The sequence below is a fragment of the Athene cunicularia genome (genome assembly GCF_003259725.1).
Source record: "Athene cunicularia isolate RWA chromosome 12 unlocalized genomic scaffold, athCun1 chr12_part1, whole genome shotgun sequence".
Classification (NCBI taxonomy): domain Eukaryota; kingdom Metazoa; phylum Chordata; class Aves; order Strigiformes; family Strigidae; genus Athene; species Athene cunicularia.
In genome coordinates this window covers 18,470,667-18,483,765 of record NW_020799116.1, presented here as the reverse complement: position 1 = coordinate 18,483,765, position 13,099 = coordinate 18,470,667, and the positions used below count along the sequence as shown (strand labels likewise).

The 13,099-nt window shown below is 43.4% G+C and overlaps 1 protein-coding gene across 2 annotated transcripts in view; it reads left to right on the top strand.

The window, feature by feature from the left end:
• The first annotated feature begins 10,026 nt into the window (after nt 1-10,026).
• CACNA2D2 (calcium voltage-gated channel auxiliary subunit alpha2delta 2) overlaps nt 10,027-13,099 on the top strand; it is a 201,260-nt gene continuing 198,187 nt past the window's right edge. For both annotated transcript variants that reach the window (XM_026857143.1, XM_026857141.1), the window contains exon 1: nt 10,027-10,107. In XM_026857143.1, the coding sequence (XP_026712944.1) occupies nt 10,027-10,107 (81 nt within the window). The remainder of the gene's footprint in view (nt 10,108-13,099) is intronic.

Here is a 13,099-nt window from a genome sequence, read left to right as displayed (position 1 = left end):
TCGAGTGATGCAGCAGCACTGACAAAACTGAACTGAGCTCCATTCTTCCACTGTCCCTGCCTCAGAGTATGTCTGGATGCTACCTTATGACAGGATAGGTCTCTCAGACAGCTTTTAGATGTGTATCACAAAGTAGTGAGGTAATGATATAAAATGCAGTAAACTATTATTTATTTTTTTAATGCTCTCCACCCCCACCCCTTTTTTCTTTCATTGCTGAAAGGGACTAATACAATGAAGAGCTTCTGCAAAGGAAGGCGACTGCATATGAAATAACAGGGTTCTGGGTGTTTGGCTGGTGAGAGATGCAATGAGTGAGCATTGCTAAGTGCTTTATAATAGCAATGATTATAATGCTCTCTTAGGAGCCAGGAATCTCTCAGGTAGGGGGATGGTGGGGAGAGGGGTTGTTTAAAATGGGGGATTTAACTAGAATAGACATCTAGTGACAGTGACACCCAGCAAGCTCCTGAGGAGTGTTGCATATAATGCTGCGAGAGACTGATCCAAAAACCCCAGGAGACTTGGATTAACATGGTTAAAGGCTGAAGAATAATGGGAATGGATGACCCTAAATAGCTCTTGTAGCAGAGGTCTTTGTGTCAGAGGTTAAGGACATCTTTTCTTGGTAAGGAGAGAAGTTCTAGACACGCATTCAGCAGAGGTCTGACTAGCCAGTAGTCCTCTATCAGACTGCTTAATATGGCTTGTGTTTTAGTGATCACATTGATTGTTGTGTGCCTAGCCTGTTTCTGGTCAGCTGAAATGTGCAATTGGAAGGATGGATGCTGAAAGCCCTCTTGTGTCCTGTGGCTAGTAAGAGTTGCACAGTGTGCCACTTTCAGCTTGGCCATGTTCATGTTTTCCTACAACTCTCCGTAGCAGCATGGCTCTTCCTGGCAGCAGGAGCATTGCTGAGTGGAGTACCTTGTGTGAACAAGAGTGCATTGGGAAGCTCTTTCCCAATTGGGAGCTCTGGTCAGTCCCTTATTTTCTGGTTGCCAGTATGGCATAACATCTCTCCCTCACCCTTTAAACAGTGCACTGGAGAAATGAAAAATATCTACAATGTATGTGTTCAAAACTCCAGCCATCTGAAGGCAATGATGATGGCACTCCTTTATCATGCTTTGCCCCCTATCTTGAGCAGACTATCTACAGAAATGACTTAAGCAAGGGGAACTGTTTTCCTTTGTCCAGTATCTTACTTTTTGCATAGCTGGGAGGTGGTTGTTGTGAACTATCCTGAAGTCTTGCAGGAGCCTGCCTCAGCTTGGATAGTCCTGCTGTTGCTCAGAAATGATACAGCAGCATGGGGTAACTCATAGCATCTTAATCACAAAGCTGTTTGCTTATGCTTTAGATGACAGTGTTCTGGTGGCACGATACAGAAATACTACCTGGACCATCATCTTCTATCCAGCTACTTTGATGTACTCAAGTGACAGCTTCACTATTTTTTCAGGCTGCGAAAAAAGTTATCCTATCTCCAAATCCTGCAAGGTGTGGCTGATCTGTCTTCTGGGGTGGCTCAGCCCTCCATCTGGTGATGAGGATTTACTGGAATGAACAAGAAAGTGCAACAAGCTATCCTACTTCTGTCTAGCTCCCAAGAGAGTCATGAATTATACACAGAATAAACAAATAACCTGATATGTCTGTCATTAGATCATAAAGCACTTTAATAATTCATGCAGCTTGCAAAATCCTTACTAAGACCTACCCTCCATAACCTTATCTTTGCAGTGGGGGATGGGGTCTCTTCAGCCTCCACTCAGATTGCATCTGTAAAACAGAAAGGAGTCAGTGAGGAAGAAGGTCTTATCATAAAACTTCATCTCTATAATGGGTTGCAAAGCGACGTGCAAGAGTTATCAGCCGCTGGGGTCTCAAGGGATGCTGAAAATGACAAGTGGCTGCACCGGGTGAAATTTATGCAGATAGCGTGCTTCATAAAACTGACACCTATTCACTTATTTATTAAATCATTGTGTTTCAAGTTCAGATTTGTGACAGGTTTTGAGATCAGGAGCCCAGTTCTAATTCTGCGCGATGAGAGTGCAAACATGGTGGAACCCACGGGCTTGTCTTGCTCCTGATGTGCATCAGCAAGTGTGCCATAGAAATCTAGTTTCAAGATATAAAATAAGAGCATAGCTTTCAAAAAAGAAGGGAGTCTAAGGCATTAGATTAGCTTTGGCTCTGAACAAAGGAGTTGTTTTGAGTAGCACGTTGCTGGTATCACCAGTACAGGCCCAGTAATGGTAGCTATTGCCTTTGGCTTGTTTTGCTTGTGTTACAGTCCCGGAGTTGTGTGCTGGTGCCTCTGCCACCACCACGTGAAAGGTCAAAGTATGTGAGTCACCCATCCCCATAGCAGCAGGAACAGTCGATCTGGATGTCCAGATGTAAATTCAATAACTAATTTATTCCTGTTGTAAGGCAACCAAATTCAGTTTTGCTTCTGCAGTTGGTAAGTGGCTTGATTAAACTCCCCACATGGCAGAGGGCTTCTTGCTAAACTTTTTCTGTCTCCCAGTTGAAAATAGCAAACTATTGTACCATCTCGATGTGCCCAGTTCTGCTTCTACTTACAGAAGTAGGAGTCAGTGGCAATGTGCTGAGGTCAGATTTACCCCTTAAGACTGTGAGGATTAATTCTTGCACGTTTTCAATGTCTTTGGGGATCCTTATGTGGAGGTCCTGCCAAATAACACCCTAACATTCAAGTCTGGCTGCATCATTGTGTGATGGCCTGAAGATGAACTCTAGGCTGATAGGGATGGAAGGAACTCTATGATGGGGTTCATGACTGGAAGTGCCTTTTGTGCAAGTTGCTCTCCTCTACCATATGGTCCGCAAAAATACTTATTGTGGTTGCTTTGCCATTTGTTCTTTTCATTGCAGTATCAGTGAGGGGCACGTGCACGCACTTTCAGAAAAATGCAGTGCCTGCGTGGGGGCCTTTTGTAGCACTGCTGGGCAAATGTACCAGCTAACGCGTTCAGTAGACTTCTTTCTGTTGGCAAATCATCCACCAACAGATCGCAATTTTCCTCAAACCTACTCTTAGGCTGTAAATTATTCACTGAATTATCCTTTGGCCTCCAGCTCCTTTGCATATCAAATACCACAAATCAGCTTTTTGTGAAGTTTGAAATTCAAGATATTTTGATTGGACACATAGCTCTCAAAGAATAGTTATTGTGGCTTTTTGTCATACTGGGAGGGCATTTCAAGTGGGGTCCTGCAGGGATCTGCCCTGGACCTACTTTTATTCAATAGTTTCATTAATAACTTAGGCAATGGAATGGGAAATACACTTATAAAATTTGCAGGCGACACTGAGCTAGGAGGGGTTGCATGTACTTTGGAAGACATTATCAGAATTCAAAGTGATATAGAAAAAATTGAATGGCAAGCTGGGTATCAGCAAAATGAAATTCAGTGAAAACAAATGCAAAGTGCTGCACTTAAGAGGGAGAAATCAAATGTACAAATACAGAATAAAGAGTATCTATCTGGGTAGCAGTGTGGCAGAAAAGATCTTCAGAATTATTGTGGCTCACAAACTTTGAGTCAAAGTGCTGTCGTAGCAGAAGGGCACGTTTATTGTGCAGTGTACAGTAGTTTCTTGGACAAGACTGGGGAGGTGATCTTTTCCTCCTCATACAGAACTGGGTTTGACTTCTGTAGGAGCACCTGGTCTCACTTTTTGGCATGAGCCTTTGGAGATGTTGGTAAGCTGTAGAGAATCCAGAGTAGGGGAACAAAAAGGATGGAATGTTTAGAAAACAGTGCAAAAGGGGGAAAGCTGGAAAAGAATGGGTTTGGAGTACAAAAATTAAAGAATTGAAAGGCAAAAGGTGCAACAGAATAATGATCTTACAGTTCTTAGGAGCATGTAATAAGAATTTTTCAGTGTCTGCTGTAGGTGGGTTAAGTGGGAAGAGGGAAGTGAGATTTAGGGTATATAAGAAAATGGAACTGGAAGAAGGTACTGTGGGGATCTTGGGTTCACCTTCAGCTGAGGATTTAAAGAACAGACTAGACAATACTTCACGCAGAGAGTTCAGGGGTTTAGATGTCCTGGTGCAAGTAATGCTGGAAGAGGAATTCCTGAAGCCGCTGCCATTCCACACATCGATGACTGACTGAACACCTACTGCCTGTTGTGTGTTGAGGTGGAGTTAGACCTTAAATGGTTAATGCTTCTGTTTTCCAATAGAGAAATCATATTTAAGGAACAATTTTCTTCCTGCCCTAAACGTCATTGATGGCAAGTTGGTGGTTACTTTTGGTTTTCCCACAGGTACCCATAACAATATTTGTGCTCAAAAACCATTAATGTCAGTTGTCAGACTATTTTCCCCTCACTTTTTGCCCAGCTCTACTCATCTGTCAGATTTCATTGTGTTGTTACACTTGTTGGGGCATCAGACTGGGGTCAGGATGGATCTGGTAGGGGGGTTGGCACTTGCTTTCTTTTTTTGCCTTTTTTTTTTTTTTTTTTTTTTTTGCGAGACATACCCTGCTGCAAAAAATCTTAAAGATGTAGCAGACAAAAGATAGGACAGAGAAACAGGCACAGAAAGTTAGTGTTTGAATCAAGGAGAACAAAGTAATTTGGTGATTAGCCGTGAATGTAGAACACACTATACCACTATCTTTCCCTTCCATGTTTTTAAAAGCTCTTCTTGGGATATAGTTTTAGTATTCATTTGTCCCTTCCTTCCCTCCTATTATAATGTCAAAGATGCTTTCTTATTATAGGGGAGACCAGATGGTAGAGGTGAATAATGTCTTGACAAATACTAAGAAAAGACTAGTCCAGCAGGCAAATTTTTCCTACCTCTCCTTTATATAAACACCTGTGCACATATTTAAATTGAAAAGGAGTCATAAACTGACGGTGTGGGAGGCTTGATAATGTCTGGAATCAGAGTCAGTAAGTTCTTTGGTTATTTTGAAGGAAACAGGTGCTCTCCAAGTTGTATCTTCGGGGAGGGTTGAAAAAGGCAACTTCAGTTTCCTTGATGGATAAATATTGGCTCATGTGGGGTTTTACAGCCTTGGTATGTAAGAAATTATGGAAACTCAGAGGGGGCATGATCATGCACATACATGCATGTGTGCGTACTGACACACATGCTATTATAGTTAAAGGATTAAGCATCTTGAAGGAATAAGCCAATTATAAGAAGTTCCTGCACAGCAAAAAATAGACAACACAGTAATTAATAACGTTATTAAATAGCAATATTTGGGCACTGAACCAAAGAGTATGAATCAGAGTGAAGCATTCTTGGCTGAACACACTGCGTGAAGTGTAGACACTTGTACAGAACACTCTCTATGTAGAACCCAGTAAGCTTTGGGGCAGTATATCTACTTAGCAAGTAGTTTTTTCCTCTTGTCCTTTCGTGTTTGTGTGAATCTTTCTCTTATTCTTTGGGCCAGGAAGGCATCAACAGAAAAGGACTGTGTCTTTTTTTTTTTTTTAAACATCCTCTCTTTCTCACAGCCAAACAAGCACTCTCCTAAGGCTGCTTTAAAGAAAAGAGAAGTGTCCTCAAGCAGAAAACTAATTTTCTTTCCTCTTCTCCTTTTCCTGTGCCTTTGTAAGAAGCTGCTTGCAATGAGGCTTATATTCATTTGTAGCAGTCATTGTGTGACTGCCTTACCCACCCGTAGGTCAGGTGTGCAGAGGTGGGACTGCAGGCTGTGAAGGGTCAATCCTGTGTACCCTTGAGGCACCGAGGGGCAGAGTGGCCCTGGGCTGAGCTGCAGTGGACTGTCCTGGTGCTGGCCACAGGCTGTCAGCTCATGGCATGCACTGGTGGCTTGTCTGCGAATGTCTTCAGCTTCTGTACAGAAGACCAGGACTCCAGGCTGCCATCTGTTGTGTGCACAAGCGTGTGAGGATGTGGGCCAAGGACAGCCTGTCTCCTGTCTTTCCAATCAATTCTCATTTTCTTTCAAAGCCACACAGCTGGAACAGTGGTGTAGCCCCACAAACCGAAGTGGACATGCACAGAAGTCTCTGCAACTGCTTGGGTCACCTAAAGCATGAAACATGCCCTAAGAAAGAGTTGCTGTGACCAGTGGCAAGGTACAGGTGCCCACAGAGCAGGAGTGGGACAGGCGGGATGCTTTGCTGCCTAGCCCTGACTGCAACACCGGTGACATGCCTCCTGATGTGCTGCTTGTCACAGTAATATTTTTGAAGCTCTACTGCTTTTTTTTAAGCCTACTTTATCTCATCTTTAAGAAAAATCAAATATGCTAATTATGAAATCAATTAGCATTTTTGTAGTTTTCTTTGGAGAGGCAGTGATAAATGGTGTTGTGTTTTCAAAATCACTTACGTCCCTCATTAAATGTTGTGCAGGAGGCTGTAGAATATACAGGGGAAGGAAACAAACCCTTTTTTTTCAATGCAAGGGATTTTTAATGTATATCCTGAATGTGTGATCATGCTTATGCGTGCAGTAGTTGTAGAGTTTTGTTGGAAGGGTCCTATGGAGACTCCCCGGCAAAGGCAGAGCCATCTGAGATGAGGATCACTGGGGTGTGCTGTGCATGTCACTGTTAAAGGGGACAGGGGATGGTGGGCCTGCCAGGCTGCTTGCATGCGGTTCCTGTGGGCACAGAGCTCCTGAGTGCAATCACAAATACTTGAGCTCAAAGGTTTTCTTCTCACCCATGTTAATTCACTACAGAGGATGCTGGAGTGGTACTTGGTTGACGGGGAGACTGCGTGCATGGCTCATAAAGGGAGCCTGGTGGCTTTCTGTGAGCGGCACTACATCCGTGCTGGTGGCTTCCCAGTCAGTGCATCAGCTGTTTTCTTTATGCTTTATTTGTAAATGCCATTTCACAAGAGCAGTAGGGCACTCCAGGCTGCGTGTTTTGAGGAGTTATTGCTCCTCAAGCCCTGTAACACCACCTGAGGCGTGCAGTAATGGGCCAGGAATGCAATGACTGTCATGTCTTATTGCTTACAGCTTCCATAGGAGACACGCTTCAGAGAGAAATCTCCATGTTCATAATGGGCTATCAGTTTCTTTACCCTCTTCATCCTTGCTACAGTTGTCGTACATAAAATTTTAAGTGTAGTGGCCGTAGGAGAGAAACAAGAGGCAGAAGGTCAACCAAGACAGAATAATAATGGGGTTTATGTATTTATTTTTTTTAATAGTAGCTTTCAACCCAGCATACAGCAATTGAGATGAAACCTAATTCTGGAATGTGACCCACTCTGAAGACTTCTGGTCATGGACATTACCAGAGCTAGAGGGACATAGTAATGGGTCAGTACACACAAGGGCTGTTGCCAGTGCTTCGGGTAAGGGATGTGCTAGTCAGAAAAAATAATTTTTACTATCACTGGCAAAAGCTCTCATATAACTATACTACACCAAAAAAGGAAGCTGCTTCTGCTATTATGTTGTGTCATGTATGCAGAAATCCCCTCCTGCCTTTTTTGATAGTGTAATACACTTTTTTTTTTTTTAGTAGTGGTATGTAAAGCTTGTAATACAAGGCTTAGCTGGACTTTTTGGGAAACTGCTGGTCTGTAAGGTTGAGAGCCAGGTGTCATAAGGCTGCACAATTGAAGGGAATTGCAGTCTTTCTCATGAATGAAAAAGTCAGTGGATTTTCCCTAAAATAGTAGTACTTCTTGGGGCGGAGGCAGGGGGTGGATAAGTTTAAAAAAAAAAATTTTAAACAAATCTGCTGACTAAATTTAAATTAATTCTAAATCCCAGCCCAACTGAGTGCTCAGTGTCTCTTTCGCATATACCAACAGAGCAATAGTGACGCCTCTGTCTTCCTCTATAACTAATCCTCTCTGAAGGCTTGGCCATACGTGACATTTATGTGGATATGAGCAGCTGTTAATATTGATGGATACTGCTCAAGATGGACAGTAATTTTCCTTTGGTGTGGTGGTGTAGGTGTTCCTGGAGGGAGCTGACACAGGCAGGTGTCACTGAAATTGAGGATTTTGCACAGAGCTGGAAGTTAAGGAAAAGTGTCAGCTCCACAAGTCTTCAGCGGGGTTTCTTGGACCTGTGGCTGAGTGTGAGCATATAATTGTGGGTTTTTTTAGTTCACTGGACAGACTGGAGGAGGGGGAAAAAAAATCAGTTTTGGTGTTTCAAGGCTTTTTTTAAATGACTGACTTGTGTAAAAATAAATAATTCTTGGTGAAAATACATCAGAAGGCTTATGGATAGCTTTGGACAACCTAAATATACCTTTGATGACAAATAAAATGTTTAACTGAAAAAGGAAAAGGAAAAAAGTACTCAACCCACCCTCCTCAGCTCTGTTTGTGACCCATTATCTTTACATTGGCTGTCCCACCAAAGGCTTTGCTTTCCCTCCCTGGCAGAAAGGTGGGCTTGCAGATGTCTTCACCCATCTCCTTCCCTGAACTTCCCCTCCTCCCCAGCCAGGCTCCTGGAGAGAAGAGAGTACATTGCCTCTGCAGGAATGTGGGAAATAGCTAGTTATACTGAAAAACTGGGAAGATCTGGTGTGCACAATTAAATCTTGTTTTCATCCACAGCCTTGCATGTTATTAACTGGCATGAATTTTGACTGTGTGAGTAACACGCGTCTGTCTGCCAGTTCTTCCCTCTGTCTGTTTGTCCACCCCACCCCTCACAAGTGCTGCTTCAGCTCTGGTCTGCTGGTTATCTCTGCATCTTTCTGCTTTGATATTTCTGCCCAGCTTTTGGGCCGTATTGCGTAATTCAGAGTCCTCTGTGGCCTTGCTTCTTATTTGGGTTTCTTTGCTCCATGATCTCCCTGAAAGCCTTTTCTATGGCTTTGCGGGTGGTGGGGGAGCGTGTGTGGGCTTCCTGGGGAATGTCGTTTTGCAGGAAGAATGAAATCACTTGGTGAGCCTAACCAAAGTGCAAAACTCTTGAGCTGGTCTTCTCGCTCCACCATTGGTTTGCCATGCTGCTGGTCTTACCTTGTGCTCCTTCCCTCCTTTCTCTGGTGTGGCGCTGGGAGGTGGATGTTGCTGTGCAAAAAGCACCGAAGGCAGTGCCAAGCGGTGCAGAGGTAATCGGGTGTTGCATTTCCAGGTCAAATGGGAGATCTGACATTTTGCGTGGCCAGGGGCTGGAGTCAGGGAATCTCATTAAAAGAAGGAGAGTTATCAAATTCTGCGGATTTAGAAGAGGGTTTTTTGTTGTTGTTTTTAACTTGGTTTTAGTCTTCTAAGTGGAAATCTGCGTGGATGAATATATTGGAGGGTGTTGTACCTGCTGGAAGCCCTGGCAGCCAGCTCCCTTGCTGTGCAGGGATCAGGATGAAGGAAATGCCATGTGGCAGCTCCTGGCCCTTTCTGTTGCCCCGGGAGGCAGCTCTGCCCATGGTGGATCTGGCAGGTTTGGTGCCTGGCTCGGGCTGGGCTTAGCTGAAGGTGCAAAGCATCTGAGCCCTTGGGCAGTTGATGTCCTGTGCTTGGCTCCTAGCTCTGCCCAGGTCCCTCCTGCTGTGCCACAGCGATAATCCGTGGCTGCAGAAGGCCAGGCACCGCTGGTCCGGCCGTGGCTCTGCATGTGCTCTCTGCCACAGAGCCCTGCTGAAGCAGTAAGCTGTTTTCTGTATGCCACAGCACTTCGACCTTGTTAATCACTCTGGGCTTAAATAATTATCTACTGCAGCTGTTTATATAAGGAGAACACAGACACACACACACACACAGGCCTTGCAATTTTTGTTGCTCTTTTTTCCCTTCTTTTCTCTCTGTGGTGCCTTGTGTGTAAATTTTGAAGTCGAAGTTGATAACCTGCCCCAGCCGTAATTCTCAAAGCCGCATGTTCTTGGTATTCTGCCTGCACCTGGTGCTGCAGAAAGAGAGCAGTTTACTTAGCCAAGGGCACAGATTTTCTCCCTCTCCCTTCAATCACCTTGCTTATCTACTAAGTGTCAGGGCTCTGACTCTTTCTCTCTTTCTTTCTCTCCCTTTCTTTTTCTCTCTTTCTCTCCGTCTCTTGCAGTATGCAGTACTGGGCCAGGAGGCTGGAGCAGGAGATTGATGGAGTGATGAGGATATTTGGTGGAGTCCAGCAGCTCAGAGGGGTAAGCTGTCTGTCTTTTATCTGTGCTGCCTTCCTTGTGGCAATGAATGTTCTCATCTGCAGAAATCACCTGTGTGAATACTTGCAGTAAGTCACCCTCTCGGCTCACTCCATGGGCAGGGCCATGGCTGGCTGTGCTTCTGGTTGCTGATCAATTTGATGCATTTATTGAGTGTGTGGGAGTGAGTGTGTTTTGTATCTGTCTGTCTCTTGGGCTGCATGTCACTACTCTCTAAGCATGTACCTGTGGTTTTTTTCCTATATGACACACTAAATGTATCTTAAATCCAACTAATCTTTCCTCCAGGGACTGAAAGTAGTTTAATTTGTGTTTTAATTTTTAAACTTCTGTTGACAAAGCAGGAAATGTTCAAAGGATAATATGACTAGCTGTTGCAAGCTCTGTGTTTTTAAATATACATTGCAGGTAAAATTGTAATTCTTGTTTGGCTTATATTTCCAAGAGCCACAAACCAAAACCCTGTTACTGATGCTGGCATCTGCCTCCTGCTCCCAGACTTAGCCCTGGGACCAGGGTGTAGCAGGCTGTGGAAGCCAGACCTCTTGTCCCGGCAGCAGTGCTCTGGGTTGGGCTAAGGCTGATACTGAATGGCTTCATTGTGGTTTATTCAGTTTGTGAATCTAAGGGTCTTTAAGACCCTCCCTGTTTCCTCTTCCCAGTACTGTTGTGCTGACTAGCTGTTTTGAAATTGAATAATTTGAAATTAGGGTTATGGTGTTAATCTAAAGAAAATGGGCTTCTCTAGCATGATAAACTTGTTGCCCCAGAAGAAAGTATGGGGTGTATTGTGTTTTCTCATGGCAGTGGCATGTTCTTCTCAGATATCAATGATTTATAGGCCTCTTGCTGTCTGTCTTACACTAGTAGCTATACTGGCTTGAACAGAATTGTTCATGTTTTATACTATTGGTTGTAACCCATTGTCTAAACACAGAAGTTTCACTACTTTCTTTTGAATGCATTTTAAAATTACTTCAGCTGAAGGCTTACGAAACTCTTCAAAGCTCCTCTGTTCATTTGTGTTCATATTTGAGCTCTAGAGTTGTGTATCTGGGCTTTGCTTGCATTCATTTCAACTGGATTTATATAAACTTCATGTGCAGCATGAAAAGTCTATATACTACTTTGGTTTTAACAAATATTTTTGATTGTATCCACACATTTGTGCAATGTAGTTTTGTATATTGGCAGGGTCTTAGAAGCAGAGCCCAGGATTGCAAGTTTTCCAGGCAATACATAGGCACAACAGCCAGCATACTCTTTAGCAGAGCACATTAAAAAAAAGACTGCTACTATATTTCATACATGTCCTCTCTTACAATTTATTCTTATTAGCTTTGATTTTGCTCCTTTGCATGTTAAATAGGTATATAATGTAATTTTTTTAATGCCATAATTAAATAGAAATTACACCTCCAATTTGCCAGCACTTGACTCGTATTGGCCAGTCAGCCAATTACAGGTAAGAGAGCTTCCCACTTTTTCTGTTTAATTCTTAGATAGAACACACTGCATCACTTTAATAGATTCATACCAGATAAAATGACTGCAGGGGGACTGAAAGGGTTTTTTGAAATCTGTTTTGGAAGCTTCTTGTGAAGGGAGGGAACTGTGCACAATTACTGCATCTGGTAAACGCATGAACTACCTGAAGCCAAGAAATGAGCTACTGAAAATTCCAACATGCAGCCGTTAAAACATCAGAAAGGACTAGTAAAGGCTGTACGTGAATCTCCAGGGGAGAACTTGCGATGTGGAGTTCAAATTTGGTTTATAAATGCTATATCAAGTGAATGACACTTAAAGACCACATCACTTGCTAGTGCAAACTAGCCTAACTTCACTGTTGTGAAATAGTAGAGTGCTTCATCCTAAAGAACTCGGAGCTATACTCACAGGGAGTCCTCTTGCCCACCAGTTGCACACAGGTTCATCTGGGTAGCCCTATGGGAGCTGTTTAATGTCATAAAGTGGTACTGTAACCCACTATGAGACATGGATTTTAAAATAAAATAATCAATATTCTGCTTCAACCACACTTGAAATTTAGAGGGTAGCAACTAATTATTGAGGTTGGGACTTGGTCCCATGCTTCCCTTCTTGTAAAGGGCACTACCTGGGTATGACTTGGACTTTGCAGCTCACATTGCTCCATCGTTGTGCTGGCTTGCAACTGGGATGCAGGTGCTGGAGTCCAGTACCGATTCAGGGAGCTGCGGTGTACCCTGGCACAGGCAGGCTTGGCGGAGAAGGGAAAGCCACAGAGCAGTGGACCTGAAACATCCATCTAGTTGGAAGTGAATCCCACCCACTGGGATTTCTCAGGAAGGTTTATTATTAAGCAAGAATAGATCCATGTGGGGCAGGAAGGATAAAGAAAAATGGGACAAGTAGAGCCCGTTTTTTGCCAAAACTTGCTGATGTTATTTGGGATTGCCATGTTAGCCTGAGAGATTCTGTCTGTCTTCAGAGGAGGGCTTCTGGTGCATAGTGCATAAGGAGTGATATTAGAAGCAGGGGGAAAAAAGTGCTCCAGTGTCACCAAAGAACAAACTGGTCCTTCTGAACTTGGTGCAGGTTGTGAGTCCCACTGCCAGCTCTCATGCCTCTATGACTTGTAAGCACTGGGGGTGGTGCCATGCCAGAAATGGACCTTTCCTTTCCAGTTCAAGTCTGACTATCAAAGTGACAGACTAGTAAATAATAACAAAAATACCCTCCTCCAAGGTTTGTCAGGTTTACTTATGAACATTTTTTTCCTTGGGTTGCTGTGAAAGGATGTGGACCTGTTCTTTGGTTATTGACTGAAATAGTATAACTGTTGTGGCATATGAGGCATGAAATTTATTGTCAGAAATATGGTGTCCAGGAACACAACAGTCCTGAATGTTTTATCTCGCTGGAGTACTTCCCACCCAAGAATGATTTTTACTTTTAACTCTTTAGTCATTTCCTAGAGTTGGGGTGCTAA